Source organism: Leucopleurus acutus (genome assembly GCF_964270905.1).
Source record: "Leucopleurus acutus genome assembly, chromosome: 2".
Lineage (NCBI taxonomy): Eukaryota > Metazoa > Chordata > Mammalia > Artiodactyla > Delphinidae > Leucopleurus > Leucopleurus acutus.
In genome coordinates, this window is record NC_139143.1 from 156,344,241 (window position 1) to 156,358,250 (window position 14,010).

The following is a 14,010-nucleotide window of genomic DNA, read 5'->3' on the forward strand; positions in this document are numbered from 1 at the left end:
GCGCGTCTGGTCAATCTACAGAGGACCCCGATTTTGAGTTTTCTCTCTTCCTCCGCTCTGCAAGCCTAGCACTTCACAGCGGCTCCTCGCGTGGCTCGCGCCCGGCCGTTGCACTTGGCCACACAGTCCACTCCTCTCCCTCCAGGCGGCAGGTGGGTTGGAGGTGAGCGAGCTGCCGAGGGTCCGGCGCTCCTCGCCCTTGGCTGGCCTCTAGGTTGAGGTCGGCCCAGGGCGAGCGCTCGGTGCGCGTTCTGGGCCGTCTGCGCCTGGCGCGCGCCGCCGGCCCGCGCTCGCTCCCGTCCCTCCTCGCGCTCGCGGCGGCCCGGACGGCGCGCGCCGCCTCTCTCTCTTCCTCAGTCCGCCCCCGTCGGCCCTCGCGGAGCGCGCACCGGACCGGCCTAGGCTGCACACTCAAGCCGGCAGGCTCGCGGGTTTGCTCGCCCCGCCCCCCCCCCCCCCCCCGGCGCCGCAGCTGGGCGCTTGCGCGGGGCGCGTGGCCGTGGCCAGGGTCTCCGCCGCAGCCGGTGCAGCCGCTGCTGCTGCCGCTGCCGCCGCCTCAGTCAGTCAGTCAGTCCCCAGCAATGGCGGAAGGAGGTGAGCGAGAGGAGCTGCTCTCGCCACCGCCGGTCTCTCCGGCCAAGCGCCTGTGCTCGTGGCCCAGTCCGCAGGCTCACCACCCTCGCGGTTCGCCCGGGGCGGCCGGCGGCGGGGTGGGGGGCGTCGGCGGCAGCTGCCTGCCCCTGGGGGCCCGCCCCCACCTGCAGCCCGAGTCCTTGCTGGACTGTGCCGCCAAGACGGTTGCGGAAAAGTGGGCGTACGAGCGGGTGGAGGAGCGCTTCGAGCGGATCCCGGAGCCCGTGCAGCGCCGCATCGTCTACTGGTCCTTTCCGCGGAATGAGCGGGAGATCTGCATGTACTCCAGCTTCCAGTACCGCGGCGGCCCTGGCGCCGGCTCGGCTGGTGGCGCCGCGGGGGCTTCGCCGGCCGAGGAGGGGCCGCCGCCACCCCCCGGGGCCGCCGCTCCGGCCGGCTCCGCCCCCGGGGCCGCCGCGGCGGGGGCGTCCCCGGGACTGGGCTCAGGGGCAGGAGCCGCCGGCGGCGGTGGTGGCGAGGGTCTACCGTTCCGCCGGGGCATCCGTCTGCTGGACAGCGGCTCCGTGGAGAATGTGCTGCAAGTCGGTAGGTGCTCGCTTGACTCCTCTCGGGTCCCCGGCTTCCTCTTCCGCAGGTGCCTTCTCTTTGCACAAGCCCTGGGCCAAGACCCCGGCTTTCTGCCCAACTCCTGTTCTCCGGTGAAAGGACAAACTAGTCACATAAAAAACTTTTCTTAACATTTCGTTCAGGTCCACTGCTGCTCTTTCCTCCACCAGCCCAGTGCCCGCTTTTCTTTTTGTTTGAAGAGCGAATAGATCTCTTTTTTACTCTTCGTTCTACACCCCAGGCCAAGGCAAGAAGGATGGGGAGGTATGGCTTTCTGGATGTAATAATTTCTGAAATGCGTTTTTCTAATTTAAGTTTAGAGAGGAGAGAATTGTTAGTGAATCTGGAGCAAGCGGTCTTGCAGGGAATGTTTGAAGGACAGGCTGTCAGTCTAGTCTTCGCAGATTGAAGCTGGGTATAATTAACTTTAAAAATGGAAAAAATCAACAAAATACTGTGCATTTCAGACAATTTTAATTACCTGCTTTACTATTTCCCCCCCCGGACCAGTGATACTTGGGAATCTAGGCTGTGGACTTAACAATAACCGAAGATGGAAATGTGACAGCTTCTCTTTTCCACACTCCCACCCAAGGAAAAAAAAAGGCACAATCTGGAGTGGGGGTGGGGTCTATCTTCCTTGTCAGACTGGGGTAAATCAAAAGCTGGTCACATTGGGTTTTTCAAATGCTTCTCATTTAACAAGTCTTCATATTTGCTTTTGTTTTATCTTTTTGTTTGTGGAAAAATGAAAAGGATTTCTTTCTCTTGTACTCCTCCAGAGCTTCTAGTCAGTTTGTTCATCTTATTAAATATACAAATACAGTAGTCCTGATTTGTGGAATGGTTAGGAAGAAAGGGAAAAAAAATGACATTGTTTAACATTGACTTGCTATGTGGGAAGTTAAAACACTGATTTTTTTTTTCTATTTGGACTGTTACAGCATTTTGGAAGTGCATCTTATCTTTATGCATTTTATTGTACAGTATATGCTCATATTTATTGAAAAAATATTGATTTTTGAAAGGAGTTGGAGAGAGGTTGTTTTTAGAATTAAACAAGCACAGGAACACACATACACAGGAACCCTAGACATCTAGCTGTCTTCTCCCCAGGTAAAACTGACATATTTGAAATTTTCTTTTCATTGTAAGAGTAGTACATTGTGGTGTTTCATAAGGTAGTCTACTTCTGATTATTGAGAGTCACTGAACCCTGTGTTTCTTTTTAAAACAACATATACCACAATTTGTTTTGCAAATGTGAAGTGTAAATTTATCTAAATTTATGCTGTGTCAGAATATAGTGACAGTAAGTTGAGAAAGTTTTGTTTATTTGAGGCTAGTCCTTTGTGTGTATTTTTGAAATAATTAATTGAATAATCAGATGATTAAGGTGTACAGCTTTAATACTGAAAACATGAAAATGAATATAGGCATTTCTTTATTCGTCTGTAGACCTTATTCTTTGTATGAGTTTCTATCAGTTAACTTTTAAGATTCTTGTTTAAAATATTTTGAATTGAAAAGTGTCAATTTAAGTGGTCATTTTATAGTAAGAAATATTGGGTTTGAAAGAATTTTCAAACTTTGGGGGCAGATGAGAGAGAGGAAGAGGTTTAAAGAGGTATATATTTTGAAAGTGACTATAATGTCAAGTTACAAATGAAATCAGATTTTGTGGGTGATCCAGGTCATATTTAAATCAGATATTTTTCTTTTATAATAAGATAGTTGGCATGCTTATTAGGGTGATGAGCTCTTGTATGATAGTTTTAGGGACTGGAGAAAGGACATATATAAGCATATTTTCTGACTCTTACTTTGGATTTCATAGATGAAGGTAGGAGAATGAATTAATCACTTTTAAGTAATGCTATTTGAGAACCATGAGCTATGTAATCTTTATTTTTCTGACTTTAATTATGCTAGTAAGCGTGGAAGAGAAGGATATTCCATTCTCTATCGTTCTGAGTTCTGTATCTTGGCATGAACCATCTTTTAATATGTAAAGTTAGAGACCCATCCCTCATCTCTTAAACCTAAAATGTGAGTATGTGACTTAATCTAGATGATAGGTTTTATAAAAGTATTGCCAAGAGATGAGTGAAAAAGTGATTTGTATGTAGCAAGATGGTAATTATGTTCTTCACTTTATAACTTCACTTCAAACTCAATATAATTACTCAGTGATATTAATAAAAATTCTACATATTTCCTTACTGTGTCCAAGCCATAGTTGTAACCTCAGAATTGGGAAGTTACTAAAGGCTGATACTTTAGGAAGGAAGGGATGTTAGGGTATTTCTATAACAACATCTTTTAAAGAAAAGATTCATAAGGGGATTTAAATAAGGAAAACAAGAATACCTTAAAATAAATAAATAAATTTAAAAATAAAGAGAACAGCACAACACAAAATTTGAAGGAAAAAAATTAGACAACAACAAAAACTTGTACAAAGTGTAGGTATATTAAATTCGGTAACTTCTGATTACTTTCCACATGGAATCTGGTAATAGGGAGTCATGGCCTGGTTGAAAAGCAAATGCTCTGTAGAAAACATCAGATTTGGTATCAGAACTAAAACTTTCCCAGCTTGATGTAAGCAAATGGGAGGACTAGGTTGTTATGCTCAAAGGATACATTTCTTTTCCATGACAGTACTGAATCAGAAGTATTGTTCCTTTTAAAAGGGGAAAATTGTAAATTAGTGTTTTCATGGATGTCTGTAAGTTTGAAGCTCTGTGAATAGACTTTTCTGATCTCTCAGTATTATGAGGGTAATAGAGTTCAGGTGTTTTAAGCATCTGCATTTTTAACCTGTTTAAGAAGCCCATGGAAATAGTGGTAGTATAAACCTTGGGAAAATACTTACTCAGGAATCTGCAGATGGTATAAGAATGGTACAACTATAATTTACTAATAATTTTAAGATGTTGACCCTTTTTTGCTATCCATCGTATTTTAAATGGATTTCTCTGTGTTTGGTAAAACTTAAAGGAGGTTTGTGTCTTCTCAGGGAAATCTGAATTGATTGAGGGAAAAGAAGCATTAACAGTTTTTCTCTTGTATGCAGAAATATTATATTTACTTGAATATTTAGATTTTCAAAAATTGGATAAAGGCATACAGGGTCCTTCAGTGCTGGTATTTCTTAATTATATAAATATTCAGAAATTATCATAGATTCTGACAGTTGAGCCCCATATTTTTAGCCTACATGTTTTCTAATAAGCACATAATTTGTATGTGGATAGTCTTCAAGACTAGAGCCACAATGCTAAGTACTACTTTATGTGGAAGAAGTGTAATTACAAAGTTGATAATAATAAAAAGGTCCATTTCAGGAAGTTATCCATAGCTTAAACGTTAACTAGTAAGTTTATAATTATAAGCATGTATATATTATCAATAAACATCTATGAAATTTTTCTATAGTACAAACTTTTGTGAAATACAGCAGTAACAAGTATTACAGGTATTGATTTTTATATATAATTTGTTTTTAATCTCTGTTATTTAGGGGAACAAAAGATATCCTCATCTAAAAAGTTTTATAGCATTGTGTGTAAGTTAGAATAGATATAAAATCATAATAAAATTTCCATGTGGGGAAAAATGACTTACTTATATGTGAGATATTCCAGCAGGGAAAGCAGCTGCATACCTTTAAGGATAAGTGGTAACATTTTTTAGAGTAGAAACTTACCAAGTTTTAAAATCACATTGCTCTTTTATTTATTTTTTTTGATCAATGAATTCTCTCCTTCCTCCTCCACCACAGTGCCTCACACACACATCTTAATATTTAGTAAATGTTTGTTAATTTCCAAAATATACAAACAGCTCAATATCAAAAAAACAAAAAGCCCAGTCAAAAAATGGGCAGAAGACCTAAATAAACATTTCTCCAAAGAAGACATACAGATGGCCAACAGGCACATGAAAAGATGCTCAATATTGGTAATTATTAGAGAAATGCAAATGAAAGCTACAATGAGGTATCACCTCACACCAGTCAGAATGGCCATAATTAAAAAGTCTACAAATAATAAATGCTGGAGAGGCTCTGAAGCGAAAGGGACCCTCTTACACTATTGGTGGGAATGTAAATTGGTGCAGCCACTATGGAGAACAGTATGGAGGTTCCTTAAAAAACTAAAAATAGAGCTGCCATATGATCCAGCAATCCCACCTCTGGGCATATATCCAGACAAAACTCTAATTCGAAAAGATACATGCACCCCTATGTCCATAGCAGCACCTTTTACAATAGCCAAGGCATGGAAATAACCTAAATGTCCATTGACAGAGGAATGAATAAAGGTGTGGTACATATATACAATGGAATATTACTCAGCCATAAAAAAGAATGAAATAATGCCATTTGCAGTAACATGGATGGACCTAGAGATTATCATACTAAGTGAAGTAAGTCAGACAGAGAAAGACAAATATCATATGATTTCACTTATATGTGGAATCTGAAAAAATGATACAAATGAACTTATTTACAAAACTGAAATAGACTCACAGACATAGAAAACAAACTTACGGTTACCAAAAGGGATAGTGGGGGTTGGGGGGAGAGATAAATTAGGAGTTTGGGGTTAACATTACAGACTACTGTATATAAAGTTGGTAGACAACGAGGACCTCCTGTAATAGCACAGGGAACTATATACAATATCTTGTAATAACCTACAATGGAAGAGAATATGAAAAAGAATATATATGTTCGTGTGTATAACTGAATTGCTTTGCTGTACACTTGAAACTAACATAACATTGTAAATTAAGTATACTTTGGTAAAAAAAAGTTTGATGAATAGTGAATGTTTAGAAGTTTAAAAACAGACTTCTCAGTATTCTAAAACTAAGAGAGATACATGAATTTTTATAACGAGTGCAGTGTTAGAAGACATGGGGAAAACGCCATACTTGCGCATATAATAAGCTGATAACAGTAAGTGGTATGAACGTTGCAACAGTGTGTATCTTTTATGTTGACTGTCTGTTTTATGTGAAGAATGGTGATTTATCAGTTTCTTCAAAACTTCAGATGAATTCTTATTGAAAGTGACTTTCTCAAGGAATAGAGCTTTAGATTTTAAAGATAATGAATAAACTAAAGATAGTGGACTTTTAGAGGTTATCTTTATTTTAGGAATTAAAAAAATGTATTATTGAATGTGAATACAAAGTCTAAATTTTGAAGTGAAAGGGCCGGAAATTTACTTAAGCCTATGTGAAACAATTTCTTTGCTCTTGTTTCAGTAATGGCTATTAAAAATCAAGACACTGAGACTTCCCTGGTGGTCCAGTGGCTAAGACTCTGTGTTCCCAATGCAGGGGGCCTAGGTTCGATCCCTGGTCAGGGAACTAGATCCTACATGCCACAACTACAGACCCCGCATGCCACAACCAAGAAGATCCGCATGCCACAACTAAAAGTCCCGCGTGCTGCAACTAAGACCTGGTGCAGCCAGATAGATAAATAAATAAATAAACTATTAAAAAAAAATCAAGACATTAACCGTCAGTATCTTATGGTTGATGGCTATATATATACACACACGTGTTAAAATGTATAGCGCTGTACCCCCAAAAGTCACATTTACTGTATTATTTTAGAAAATAATTTTTAAAAATCAAGATGTTAATATGTCAGTAAATTAATGTATAAGAGAAATACTGAAAATGCTGTAGTAGTTTCCTATGGCTGCTGTAACAAACTGCCACAAACTGGGTGGCTTAAAACAACAGAAATTTACTGTCTCACAGTTCTGGAGGCTGGAAGTCTGAAATCAAGGTATTGGCAGGGTCATGCTCCCTCTGAAACCAATGGGAAAATCCTTCCTTGCCTCTTGCTAGCTTCTGGTGGTTTGCCAGGAGTCTTTGGCATTCCTTGGTATACAACTGCATAACTCCAATCTCTGCCTTCTTTGTCACAGGCGTTCTTCCTATATATCTCTATCTTCACATGGCCATTTTATAAGGACGTGGATTATTGGATTAGGGGCCTACACTGCTCCAGTATGAGCTCATTTTACCTAATTACATGTGCAACGACCCTATTTCCAAAAAATACATCACGTTCTGAGGTACTGGGGGTTAGGACTTCAACATACCAATTTTGGAGGACACAATTCAACTCATAACAGCTTCTCATGCTTGTTTTTTGTTGCATAACAGAGTTTCATGTGAATTTTAAACTTTTATATGTTGGATATAGCTTAAATTAGAAATCACCAAATTCACTTTATTAGGTAAGCATTCTTTCAATTTAATTGATTCAATTTGCATGATAATTATTTAATATTTTTAACACATGTGGGACTTTTTTTGACAAATAAGTGGTCATTTAAAGGTTAAACCTGTCATCCATCTTTATAAAAAATGATGACTGTGCAATATAGCACTCAGGGTACATGCATGGATGAACAGATTACTGTGGGATTTTTTTCATGCATAGCATTTATAACTCGTGTATAGAAATAGGTAACCCTCAGTTGTCCAGAGCCTCTTCAGCATCTCCTCCTTCAGTCAGATCACCAGTGGCTTGAGTGTTCTGCCAGTTCTGCATCATCCACTGTACAAGAAGGTATGAGACCTCGCTGATAGCTTAAGGGCATAAAGATTGCAGTGCTTGAAGCTTATCGTGGAGAAACAGGAGGACAAACTGGAGATGCTGTACAAGCTCATCCTGGTGGAAAACAAGAGCCTGAGCTGAGGGGCACCTTGTATGGACTTTCTCTGTCATATGTACAAGGAAGTTCAGCAGCTACTGAGCTAGAGCAAGTGGGTAAACAGAATAGGGTCCTAGGCCAGCTTCCAGAAAGTACCCCAGGAGAGCAGAGAAATCTGGACAGTTGCATATCTTATAAGTCATGTAAGCTGACCTCAGTCTCTTTGCTGGGAGGGGGAAGTTTAAGGAGATACTTTCTTTTCTAGGCTGAAGTATCCTACCACTCTGTCATGTCCTACTGATGGAAGGTGCCCCTAATCCCATCACTTTATCTTGCTTTTCCTGTGGTAATGCATGTAATTTCTCAGTTCACTTTATGTGATTTGGTGTTGGGGAATTTGGAGGCACTCAGACCCTGGCAATTTTATGTGCCCCTTTGGACCAGCCTTCAAGAAGAGAGGGGCAGGCAGGAAGGAGTGGGGATCCCAGGATTACTACAGGGGGAGGGCCTGCTAATTTAGCTCTGTGTTAGCAACAGCTTCCTCTATTAGGGATAAAACATACACATGCACAAGAGCTGGGGTATAGACCATAGGTGGTGGAGAGAAAAATGATCCGTCCTTCTTGGGCCTGGAAGTCAGCAGCAACATCAGAGTGGTTGATTAGCTTTCCCTCTCTGCTTCCACTCTTCTTTCTCTCTCCTGCAATGACTGGTGATCACCCCATGGATAGAGATGCATTGTCAGAGATGAGTAAGTCTGGGAACTGAGTTACAAAATAAATTAAGATCTGGGAGAGATACCAGCCTTCTTTCCAGCTGGAGAGGCCCCAACACTGAATGGTTCTGTAGGGAATCTGATCATCAACTTGCAATACCTCACAGAGCCAGCCCATTTCCCACTCTGAGCTCCTACTGGAAACACTGCTTCTCCAAGCTGGGGGTTCTTGAGGAGAGAGGCAGAGGTGCCTGGAGCAGGTCTCTCCTGCCTGGACACCACTTGGGCTTTGGTATTGACAGAGTGGCTGACAGTTATCTTCCAACCCAAACTGGCTGGGACAGGACAAGGGCTAGCCTTGATGGTGGCCAGGCTCACCTGCTCCCAGCCTGGGATACCCCTGCTCTGGACCTCTTATTTCTCTTTATTGGTTTATTTTTCAATGCATCTTTAATTTGTAAAGAAATGAAGATATAAAAGAAAAAGAAATAGGTAACCCTAAAAGCATATGAACCATGTCTTAACCTTTTTCCAAACCCCAAGTTAATATGGTTCGGAATTGTGTTTGATATTAGAAATAGACTGCAGTCTATTCCAGATTACTTTTATGTGAATTTTCTACCTTGTGGTTTATTTATAGGGTTATTTCTTCCCTCATATAGGCAGCATGCTTCTTGGCCACTTTTAGCCTGTCATAGAGCTGGTATGCCAAGGAAATCACACTCATTTTAACATTAGGTTTAGCATTATATTATCATATGCTAAATTACTCTGATACTTTTCATAATCACATGTAGCCAACTGATTAATTTTTGGTTCTCAGTATTGAGAAAAATTGTCCTCCCTCTTAGAATGTATAATGTGATATGCTGTAAATTGGTACTCAGTACATGCTTATTGAATGAATGAGTAAACTGTTGTATAATTTAAAAAATATTTATGTAGTATGGAAATCTCTCTTCCTTGATTTATATGTAACTGGAACCTAGGAGATATACTGGCAAGATATATAAATAAAATAAAGATGTAATTTCTGCATGTTTTTGATTTTAAAAACATATATAGATTAAAAAATACCATTGAAGGTTATTATTAACTAGTTCTTGATTCATTCATTGAACATTTAGCCACTTGTTTTGTGTAAAGCTCAGTAAATAATTGTTCACTTATTTTGAGTAGAAATCATTCCAAAATACTTTGTTTTTCCCTACCTTAGAATACAAACCCAAGTTGGGCACCAAAGCCTATGCTTCTAGAACTGCATTATATTGCTGTCTGTATGTAGGTGGGAAGTTGTAAACTGAGAGGGTACTTGACCCTAAGAAATGCTCTGAAACCTGCTTTTGAAAAGCTTTTTCGGTCATTTGCTTCTTTCTCATTATAATGGAGTGATGAATGTGGTAAGCAAGGCAGTATAACATAGTTACCTTCTTTAAAAATACATTGTTGAATCAAAAGATGAAGTACCCTCTACCTAGTGGTTTTCTTACCTTAAGAACAGTTGTTTTCATATTTATTTAGTCCTTAGGGAAATGCAAATTAAAACCTAAGGAAATACTATACACACACTAGAATGTGTAAAATAAAAGACTGACACTGCCAAGTACTGACAAGGATGTGGAGCAACTAGAACTCTCTTACATTGCTGGTGGGAATGCAAAATGATACAGCCACTGTGGAAAACAGTTTCTTTCTTTTTTAAAAAAAATTTATTTATTTTATTATTTGGCTGCATTGGGTCTTTGTTGCTGCGCGCGGGCTTTTCTCTGGTTGCAGGAGCACCGGCTATAGGTGCGTGGGCTTCAGTAGTTGTGGCTCACAGGCTCTAGAGTACAGGCTCAGTAGTTGTGTCGCAAGGGCTTAGTTACTCTGTGGCATGTGGGATCTTCCCAGAGCAGGGATCAAACCCGTGTCCCTTGCATTGGTAGGCGGATTCTTAACCACTGCGCCACCAGGGAATTCCCAGAGAACAGTTTCTTATAAAATTAATCATACTCTTAATCATAAGATTCAGCAATCTATTACTAGGTATTTACTTTAAAGAAATGAAAACATATGTTCATATAAAGATTTGTACTTGAATATTCACAACAGCTTTATTCAGAATAGCCCTAAACAGGAAACAACCCATATGTCTATGAAATGGGTGAATAGATAAAGAAATTGTTGTATATGCATATAGTGGAATACTATTCAGCAATAAAAAAGAACAAACTGATGGCCTAAAACATGGATGATTCTTAAAAGCATTATGCTAAATAAAAGAAGCCAGACCAAAAAGAGGACATACAATACAATTCCATATACATGAAATTTTAGAAAGCCTTAAGCTATAGTGACAGAAAGTAAATCAGTGGGGCATGAGGAAACTTTTTTGGGTAATGGAAATGTTCTATGTTGTGATTATGGTAGTGGTTACATGGCTGTATTCATTTGTCAAAACTTAATTTTATACTTAAAATTGGTATATTTTATTAAATGTAAATTATGCCTCACAAATTGATTTTAAAGGAAAGAGTGGTGGGTTCCAATCTTGGCTTCACATTAAAATCACCTGGGGAGATTTTTAAAAAAATTGTGCCAAGGACTCACCCCGAATTAATTAAATAAGAATTTGTTGAGAATAAGGACTGAACTTCAGAATTTTTAAAAAGTTCCTTGGTTGTTTTATGTGCAGCCAAGGTTTGAAAACACTGTTCTAGAAAAATGATCACCTTTATTAGTGTTGTCAGTGTTTTTAAACTTATCATAGGCAGTCAAAACATTATGTAATATTTATTACACAAATGCTATGGACTACGTCAACTTTCTTTTCTACTTCAGTCTATTTTCTTTTATCTATCTTTAGGTTTATTAATGGATTTCAAGGAAAATTATTCTCTTACTACTTAAAATGTGTGTCTGTGTTTTGGAAAGGTCTTATGCAAAAGTGTATAAATTCTTACTGTCAAAAGACACTTGTATAAATGTAATGCCAACATATAATTTTATTCATGTTTGTTCATTCCTCCATTCATTTATAAAACTTATATTTAACATTTTTAAATATTCTGTGCAAAATAGAATATAAATTCTGTATTTAAGGAGTATACAGTTTAGTATAGGATACATGTTAAAATAGCACTTAACACAGTGTTCTGTAATAATAGAGGTAGTTACTGTGGAGGCAAAGGGTAGAAAGTGATTAGAGAAATGAGGACAGCTGGATAAATTGCTCTATTTTAATATTTTAATTATAAGTTTAAAAATTATGTCTAATATTGCAATATTAGATTGAAAACACTATTTATTGCTTACAAGTTAGATTGACCCTTCATGAAATTCTTTCTATATTGGCATTTCTCTGCCCTATAATACTCTAGCCCATAGTTGATTCAAAGGGGTAACATTGGCAGGCAGGAAGATGACAAAAATACTACAGATATTCTTTTTTTTCAGAATAAATTTTATAGATTTCTGTCTTTAGAATAGCTTTGTTTTATCTTCATAGGATCCTTTTTTTCTTTTTTAAAAAAATTGTTGCTTTTTTAAGGTACAAATATGATAGAGCTAATCAGTAAAATAGATTTTGGTCCATCCATCCATTCATTATCTTGCATTCTGTAAGCAACAGGAGAATGTATTATGCCTTTGAAAGCCTTTGGAGATAATTACATTTTTTTCCTATTCATTCATGGTTTTACTGAATGCAAGCCTGCCACGTTAATACATTCAGGAAGTCAGCCTGTTTTTATTTTGCTTAAATCTATCAACACCTGGTAAACGGACATGACTGTCGAGCATCACCAACATACATTGATGTTAGTGGTATAAAATCCTTCCCCATGTTATGGTTCTTGTGAAAAAATACTTTTGCTAATCTCTTCTCTCACTCAATATTATATTATTATTTTTAATTAAAGTATAGATGATTTAGAATTTTATATTGTTTCAGGTGTATAATACAGTGATTCAGTTTTTTATAGATTATACTCTCAATATTATTGTACTCTTTACTGTCATGTATATTTGCATTTATCTACTATATATTATATTATTATACATTATATATTATATAATATGACATGTGATATATATGTGATTATATTATATATTATCACATATATGCAGGGACTATGCAGCAGGTAGCCTCAGAATTCTGGCTCCTCACTATGTCTCAGTTTCCTCAACTATAAATGGACCAGAATGATGGTCCATTTGTTTTTTACTCAAAAAGAATTGTTTTGAGTATAAATTAATTAACATGTTAAGTATTTAGAACAGGGCCTAGCACTTATCAGGTATTACGTAAATATTCATTCACTATTATTCTTGTATCAAATTGTTGAGAGTATTCCATACTTGTTACCTTTCCTTCTTTAACTTTCTTGCCACCTCTGAAGCCTTTTCAATCTGACTTTTGCTTTTGCTCACTATATTAAAATTGATCTCTTAAAGGTCACCAGTGACCTCATGATTGCCAGACACGGTATCCTTTTTCCAGTCCTCATCCTTCATGACCTCTGTATAGCATTTTCTGTAGTCTTCTGAACCTTCCTGTTGAAACGTTTCTTCCTAGATTTTTGTTTTACTTCACCATTCTGGTTTTCCTTCTACCTTCCTTCTTTATTCTCTTACCCCACAAAAGTAGGATTACCTTCTTGCCCCAAGTTTTCTAATTAAGCAATCTTATTTATTTCTACAGCTTCAATAACTATTTTAAGAACATGAGTTAGTATCATATAATGGTTTCAGATTTGTTTCAAGCACCTCTACTTATTTTCAAATGAAATCTTACATAATATTCCAGTTTTTGCAGCAGAAAAATTTGAGATGTTTGGGGAATTGGGATGGGGCCCAAAACTCAGGCAGCTTGGCCAGCTTCTTCCCTTTGATCCCTGAAGCACTTCCAAATAATCTTAATCTTGGGATTTGTAGTCCGGAGATCTGCCTGAGATTTCTCATCTGAACAAGTGTTAGGATTTTTGTGAGATTCTAAAGAAACTAATATACATGAAAGTACTTTATAAATGTCACTGTGCAAATACTATGACTGTTAAGTGTACATCATTTTTCTCCCTCTTGAATTCAAGATCAGCATGTATAGTTGCCTGCTAGATATTTCTAAATGGATACCCTAATAGCCACTCAAAGTGAATATGTCTGATAAGGGATTAATGTTCAGAATATGTAAAGAACTCCTACAACTCAACAACAAAAAGCAAACAACCTGATTAAAAAATGATCAAAGGACTTTGAATAAACACTTCTACAAGGAAGATATGCAAATGGCCAATAAGCATGTGAAAAGATGCTCAACATCACTCCCTGATTATTAGGAAAATGCAAAAAACCACAATGGGACATCATATCCATTAGGATGACTGTTATAAAGAAAAAACCCCCAGAAAATAACAAGTGTTG

General features: G+C 38.4%; 1 protein-coding gene across 1 annotated transcript in view; it reads left to right on the forward strand.

The window, feature by feature from the left end:
• Positions 1-562: 562 nt before the first annotated feature.
• ZSWIM5 (zinc finger SWIM-type containing 5) overlaps positions 563-14,010 on the forward strand; it is a gene marked incomplete at its 3' end in the record, with an annotated part of 257,151 nt that continues 243,703 nt past the window's right edge. The window contains exon 1 of the mRNA XM_082833899.1: positions 563-1,179. Within this exon, the coding sequence (XP_082690025.1) occupies positions 582-1,179 (598 nt within the window). The 5' untranslated portion in view covers positions 563-581. The remainder of the gene's footprint in view (positions 1,180-14,010) is intronic.